The 7,587-nt window shown below is 49.0% G+C and overlaps 1 protein-coding gene across 1 annotated transcript in view; it reads right to left on the bottom strand.

Annotated features, from left to right (window-relative positions):
• Window positions 1-6,777, bottom strand: part of FSD2 (fibronectin type III and SPRY domain containing 2) — a 36,270-nt gene extending 29,493 nt beyond the window's left edge. The window contains exons 1-3 of the mRNA XM_045286321.1: window positions 6,051-6,777; window positions 5,592-5,687; window positions 1,017-1,247 (exon numbers count right to left, since the gene is read on the bottom strand). Coding sequence (XP_045142256.1) covers window positions 1,017-1,247; window positions 5,592-5,687; window positions 6,051-6,695 — 972 coding nt within the window. The 5' untranslated portion in view covers window positions 6,696-6,777. The remainder of the gene's footprint in view (window positions 1-1,016; window positions 1,248-5,591; window positions 5,688-6,050) is intronic.
• Window positions 6,778-7,587: the final 810 nt, after the last annotated feature.

The following is a 7,587-nucleotide window of genomic DNA, read 5'->3' as shown; positions in this document are numbered from 1 at the left end:
GAAAATATCTTTGATCTATAACCCTCCCTTGGTTCAGAATGCATGTGTGGCTCTCATGGTGTCAAATGCCTCGTTTCCAAGTGCGGCAGGGACGAGACGCTGCTGGGCTTTGAAGAGTGACTACGGGCATGGACAGCGAGAGGCCGCACACGACAGCCACAAAGACACGGAGGTTGAGGCTCCCTCTGCCACGTCCTGACACCACCTCTGGCCCCGCATGCCTATGAGACCTTGTGAGGAAAAGGTCTGACTGAGGCTGAAATTCCCACAGTCCGCTGCATGGAGGCTTGGGGTCAGTTTAATCTGGGTTCAAGAAAAGGAATGCATCTTATACATTTCTGAGCTTATGAGGGAAAACTTTTAACTGGGACATTCGTAACTCGGGGGTGGCTGAGGGGCAGACTTCCCAGCGTCCCCTGGAGAGTGAAGGCCTTGATTCCCTGCCGATGTGCAACCACCACCCTCCTGTCCCTGGAGCGCTTGTGTTGTCATCAGGATTCAGCAGAGCTTCTAGACTAAGACCAGGAAGAAAGGCCTGGCAACAGGCACCTGAAAACCCAAAGACCACCATGGTTCAGCCTGTTGTGCGTGGCTTGTCACACAGGAGCACGACTTGATGGTAACTAACAACAGCATTACCCTTGTAACTGGGAAACCCGAGGTGCCTTTTTAGCCTGAACAACTTTCTCCCTAGAGTCTCAAAGGGACATCCTGAGTGGCTAGAAATCTCTCCGGGCACGGTCTTTGATCCACCGTAGGAGGGGCAAACATGTTGCTCTTACGTCCACAGTCGTGGAGAGAACAGGTCAATGCATGTGGGCCTTCTCTGCTACCCATGGTGGAGCTAGGCAGAGAGGGCGTGCCAACCTCACCGCCAGGAACATCCAAAACAATCAAATGGGTGCTGACTGCCGACATCACTGCCCTCCTCCAGGCGGGAAGACCTACCCCACCTACCCCAGCCGCCCCGTCATTCCTGCCAGTTTCATTTCTTTCCCTTGCAGGCCATCACTGACCTTTATGAAGTCGACCTTCTCCTCGTGACACAGCTCCTCGATGGTTTCCATCAGCTCTTTACACGTTTCAAGGTTTTCTCCGCAGCTGACCAGTTGCCCGTACAAGGCTTCCAGCTTCTCTCTCTTTTTCTCCCCCAGAACTTGAATTTTTCTTTCATACTTTTGAGCGAGTGTTTCCAAGATCTCATTGTAGTGTGACTCAAAGTTTTGTTCTTGTCTTCCAAAATTCTCCTACAAGACAGTTGACCTCGGCCATCATTTCAGGGCATGGACCGTGTCAGCCACAGGCACCAGGGGCAGGGCAGTGCATCTACCGGGGTGGTCTCAGCTCCTCAGCTTTGTCTTACTAGCCCTCTTCAGGATGCTTTCAGCCTAGAACGCGGGGGATGATTTTACAGGAAGTACCGCTTTCTCTCTGGCAGCTGTTGGCAACCCTTTCCCAGGTGAACCACCTCCGTCAACCTAACTACAGGTGAGGGAGATGATCAGTGAAGAATCAGCCTGCCTCTGAAATCCTAGATCCTTCCACACAGATGCTCACCCTACCTTTTCCTGTCGGATCCTCCACTTTCTGATGCTTGGATCATGCAAACACCAGGGTCACACTGAACCTCATAACCAGGGGAGAGGTAAAGACAAAAGGGGGTAACGGTCATTCCAAGTGGGCCTGCCTAATAGCTGAGCAAAGGCAGAAAGGCAGAGGCACGGTGGTGACAGTACTTAATTCTGGAATGTGGTGGGTGAGAAATATTACAGCATATTAATTCCTGGTCTCTGATCTCAGATCAGATGTCCAGAAGAGCTATGCAGATGATTCTGATTGATAGCCTCCTCATCAGATGATTGGGGCATTTCCAAAGAAGGTACCTGTATCAATCATTCAGGGACTCTTTACTGAGCACCTATTATGTGCATGAGACTTGATGGAAGTGGAAAAGCAAGAGCTGGCCTCCTAGTGTTGAAAACGAAAGGATAAGGATGAAGAGACTTTGCTCTCCTGTGTGCACTGACAGCGTGAGCACTTTTGTCCTTGGAGGGTGAAGGCTTGTGCCTCCACAACGCAATCACTCTTTCAACAGTGGGGTAAAGAGATCTAGCTGTGGTCAGAAGAGGACGTAGAATGAAGGATGTCATTGCTGATGTCAGATGGATCTTGGCTAAAAGCTGACACTACCGGAAAGAGGTTTACTGATGTGTTATTGAATATGCACAGGCATTGGACTGTGTGGATCATAAGAAACTATAGATAAGAATGGGAATTCCAGAACACTTCATTGTCTTCATGTGGAACCTGTACACAGACCAAGAGGCAGTCATACAAACAGAGCAAGGGATAGTGCATGGTTTAAAATCAGAAAAGGTGTGTGTCAGGGTTGTATCCTCTGGCCCTAATTATTCCATCTGTATGCTGAGCAAATAGAAGATCTGGGCTATCCGAAGATGAACTTGGAAGAGGGCTTATTAACAAACTTCAATATGCAGATGACACAATCTTGCTTGCTGAAGGAGAGGAGAATGTGAAGCATTTGCTGATGAAGATCAAGGGCGGCAGCCTTTAATGTGGATCACAACTCACGTGAGGGTGATCTGACTGGACATCTGTCAGCCCATGGACCGCCACGCTGATTCGGCTGATCCGGCTGGCTGATCCGGTGTCCCCTTCCTTCCTCACTACTCCATTCCTCCCACAGCTTCAAGCTCAGCTGAAGAGGATGATCTTCCTCAAGAGAAGGGGATTGTCCTTTGGTCAAGGGTATATGGGTAACTTCGCTCCCCTGCTAGATCCTCTAAACAAACTCCCGTGTAGATTGCAACTCTGTGGAGAGAAAATGCAATCGTCACTACTGTACCGATAGTCGGCACCATGATAAATGCAGAAAAGATTGAGGTTGGCAAGGATTTCATTTTGGTTGGCTCCACACTCAGCGCTCATGGAAGCAGCAAATTAAGAATCAAAAAGAGATATTGCACTGGGCAAATCTGCTGCACAAGAACTCTCAAGAGTTGAAGATCAAGGGTGTCACTTTGAGAGCTAAGATGCATCTAATCCAAGCCATGGTAGTTTCTGTCACCGCATATACACGTGAAAGTTAGACAGCGAGTAAGGAAGACCACAGAAGAATTAGTGCATTTGATTGTGGTGCTGGCAAGGAAAAACAGAAGTACTGTGGACCGCCAGAAGACGTATATTCTTGGAAGAAGTATGGCCAGAATTCTCCTGAGAAGCGAGTAGGATGAGACTTTGTCTCACTTACTTTGGGTATGTTATCATGCTTGGTAAAACAGAGGAACAGTGAAAAATAGGAAGACCCTCAAGGAGATGGATTGACGCAGCAACTGCAACAATGGGCTCAAACATAAAAATAATTGTGAGGATGGCGCAGGACTGGCAGTGTTTTGTTCTGTTGACCACAGGGCCTCTGCGTCTGCCGTAGTTACACAGTTTCATGTCAACTTGAAGATATATGAAAGTGTAGGGGTGGAGGTTAGTTAGCCTGTCAGTCAGGTCACAGCCTGACTGATGACTCTTTGTGGGCGTGGCCTCATAAGGAGAGGCCTGGGAAACCCCCACCCCACCCTCTCTGCCTTCACCTTCCTGACCCTGATGGCTGCCAGAGCCACTGCCATTGGATCCACATGACTTTGCACCTCCCGCCTGTGATCTTCCTGCAATCTGTGCTTTACTGCACAAGAGTCTGAAGAGGGACTTACGGACTGGTATCAGACTTACAGACTTGAGTTGGGCTGGGTTGGGATGTTATCTCGATATACAATCCTTGATGTAAATCTCTTTCTTACACATCTGAGTGTCACTGGATTTATTTCTCTTGTCAACCCAACCCAGCCTAACACAGAGTTGAAACTGACTTGATGGCACCCAACACTGCCACCATCAAAGGCAGGCTAGATGTCTTGCAATGCCTTATCCAGGCTGTCCCTGAAAGAGGAACTTGTCTTGCTCGGTGTGGTTCTAGGGACCCATTTAGGACTGGGGGGCGGAAGTTATAGAGCAGTGGCTCTGTCTCAGTAGTCAGGGTCTGAAACTTTCTCCTTTGTCTCAAGAGCCCTCAGTCTGCCCCAGGTCAGGAATGAGGTGGAGAGGAGCCACAAAGGGGATTTCTATGATTGTTACTGATCTCTCAAGGAAAGCCTGGACATTCCTAAATGATTATTATTATTTAAATCCATAGACACCTAAAAGCACGTGTTTGAGTGGCCTCAAGATTGCCTACTAAAACTGCGGGATAAGTTTCTACGTAGCTGCAGGTACTCAACATTGCCACATTGCAGGTGCTTCCAAAGCCTAGAACGAACAACCCGAGAACAAGGAAACAAGCTGGGGCCCTACAGTCTCCACTACACAGCCGGCGCATCGAATAGCACCCAAGGGGTTCTCTCAGTGGATGGGATAGTAGCAAGCACACATTTGCACACACATGTGCGCACGCACGTGAGTACACACACACACACACTGACCAAAGGAAGCTGTCCGCATCTTTACTGCCCGGGTTGAAAGGCGGGCTTCTGCTGATATGCCATCTTTAAATCATCCGTCTAAGCCATGACAGCTCGTGACTCAGGTAGAAAGGGCATGAGAAGAAAGAAGAGCCAGCAAAGGAAAGAAACAGAACCACACTCACTGCCACGCAGTGGATTCCAACTCATAGTGACCCTGTTGGACAGGGTAGTCCTGCCCTGTGGGCTTCTGAGACTGTATCTCTTGTTTTTTGTTTTTTTAAAAAACAACAGTTTTATTGGCAATTTGCCCAAATATCATACAATTCAATAGTTCAATCCTATCGAGATGAGTTGTTCAATCTTTACCACAATCACTTTTAGGATATTTTCTTCTTCCTTCTACTTGACTGTAACTCTCCGTGGGAGTGGAATGTCTCGTCTTTTCCCCACGGAGCAGCTGGTGTTTTTGAACTGGTCACCTTGCCGTTCCCAGTCCACCATGGCACCACTGGGCCACCGGGGCTCTGGGCAGTGAAGAAGGATGGTGCTCAGAATGTCTGAGTTGTAGGAGGACTAGGGATCTAAGGATGCAGAAGACCCAGCCTCCTAATTCTGAAAGCCTCAGGAGGGAATAGCAACAGGTCATTTGTTCCATGAGGGGACTTCAAAAAGCTCGTAGAAAAATTCCATTCCATTCTGTTTATCCACCACCCTGTTTCAAATTTCCCTCCTGGAGTACCATGAGAGGCCAGGAGAAGGGGTGCGGGTACGGGTCAGGACGGAGCCAGGCAAAATTCTCTATCTGTGGCACCTCATGTTTCAAGGAGCTAGATTCTCTGACCTGTAACAAAGGCACCCTGGTGGCGCCATGGTTAAGTGCTTAACTGCTAACTGAAAGGTCAGCAGTTCAAACCCACCCAATGGCTCCATGGAAAAAAGACCTGATGATCTGCTTCTATAAAGGTGACAACTAAGAAACCCCCCGGGCAATGTTCCTCTGTCACACGGGGTCACCATGAGCCAAACACCAACTTGCCAGCACCTCACCCCCCGCCCCCCCACCAGAAATACCTACTGCTCCGGCCACTGCCGGCAGAGCAACAAAGCATGCCTTACCTCTACCGTGATGAAAACCTCCTCCAAATGGCTCGCAAAGTTCTCCATCTCAATGATCTGCTTCTCCAGCTTGAACATGTTTTTGTGAACTTCATCCTATCAAACCAAGGAGCACAAGAGAGCATGAAGGTAACGCCCACCCGGCTCCCACCCTCTCTCAGAAGGCATATTCGGCTTGGAGCCCTGGTGGCATAGTGGTTATGTATTGGGCTGCAATCCGAAAGGTCTACCGTTTGAAACCACCAGCTGCTCTGCAGGAGCAAGTCCAGGCTTTCTACTCCTGTAAACAATCATAGTCTCGGAAACCCACAGGGGAAGTTCTACGTTGTCCTATTGGGTGGCTGTGAGTTGTCACCGGCTGGATGGAAGCGAGTTTATATTAGGCTTGTCCCCAACTACATCCCTGAGATCCAGATGTTCTTTCCAGAAGAAGAAAAAGAGCCCAGGAGGCCAGCTTACCTTGGCACTTTCCAGTGCTTTCTCCAGCGGGGTCACCTGGTGCTCCTGGTGTTCTTCCAGATCCTTCTCACAGGCTCTTACTGGAGTTTTGCAAGTGACACAAAAGACGGTGGGCGCGTCCTCCTCATCCTCCTCCTCTGGGATGACATAGCATTCATACTCCTCGCTGGACCGGCCACGTGTGTACCTGTAGGCTTCTCGCAGGTTCTGGCACTGGTCTGTGGAGCCCCACCCTCCGAAGCTCAGGTCCTCGGCCTCGGCCACCTCTCCACCCACTCGCCAGTCCCTCTGTTCCCTGGCCGCTTCTCTCCTCCTCATCACACAAGGAGGAAACTCCGAAAGGTCCTTCCCATGTGCATTTTCACCTGCGAACTCCTCCCCTAACTCATGATCATCTTCCAGGCCGTACAAACGGGCGATCGCATCCTCTTCCTCCAGAATGTTTCCTGGAACCCGACATTTTGCCGCGGCCCTTGGCTCCGTGGTCATTTCGGCCTGAGCGACTTCTCTTCCCATCCTAGTGTTTTCCTCTGGGAAGATGGGCAGTCTGTCTTCAGACTCATACAGATCCATGTGATAGAAGAGGAAGTCCTTGGGAGCAGTCGACCTGGGCAGCTCGGGCTCCTCCCGGGCTTCCTCCTCCATGGTCGCGCCCGAAGTCCTGGGCAGCACCTTTGCACAAGAGGGAGCCTCCTTGGTCAGTTAACAGCGAATCAGTAATACGAGGGGTCCTATAACACAAGTGGAGGAGGGAAAGTTAGCTTCAGAAGAGGTCGTGGCAGTAGGCGGCCAACACTCTGAGCTCTGTTCATTCACAATTTGTAAATGCCATTTGAGCAGCTTGGTTGTGATTGCATTTTGAACTATCCCATCTGAACCCTGGTGGCCTAGTGGTCACATGTTGGGCTGCTAACCACAGGTCAACAGTTTGAAGCCACCAGCTGCTCCATGGGAGAAAGAGGAGGCTTTTACTCCCGTAAAGAGTTACAGTCTCCGAAACCCACAGAGGCAGTTCTACCTGTCCTGTCGGTTTGCAATGAGTCAGCATTGACTCGATGGCCATGAGTCTGGTTTAGTTTGGATTTTTAAAGCAAGGCTGTCTTCTGTAGGAGGATGGGCTGTCTAAGTTTTTAAAAGACAAACAAGGCCACAAAGAAACATCAATAGATTTGACCACCAGAAGCCTCCTGTATATAAAATAACTCCAAAGGCAAAAGAATGGGAGGAGTCCCAGGCAATTAGTACTACAAATATTGTACATGTTAATTTTAAAAAGCTAAGAACTCAGTAGATGAATGTACAAGAACAATTCACAGAAGAAATGCTCTTGTGTATGCTATTAACTGTAAGGCGCTCTGGCAGTGCAACAGGAAAGCACTTGGCTGCTAACCTATAGGTTGGTGGTTCAAATCCACCTGATGGCTCCACAGGAGGAAGACTTGCAATTTCTTCCTGTGTTAGACAGGGTTCTCTAGAGAGATAAAACCAGATTGCTGATAATTATATATATATTTTTATAAAGATATATATATATATA

This window comes from Echinops telfairi, unplaced genomic scaffold (genome assembly GCF_000313985.2).
Source record: "Echinops telfairi isolate 266 unplaced genomic scaffold, ASM31398v2 ScPeMD7_7;HRSCAF=31, whole genome shotgun sequence".
Taxonomy (NCBI): domain Eukaryota; kingdom Metazoa; phylum Chordata; class Mammalia; order Afrosoricida; family Tenrecidae; genus Echinops; species Echinops telfairi.
This window is presented reverse-complemented; position numbering and strand designations above follow the sequence as displayed.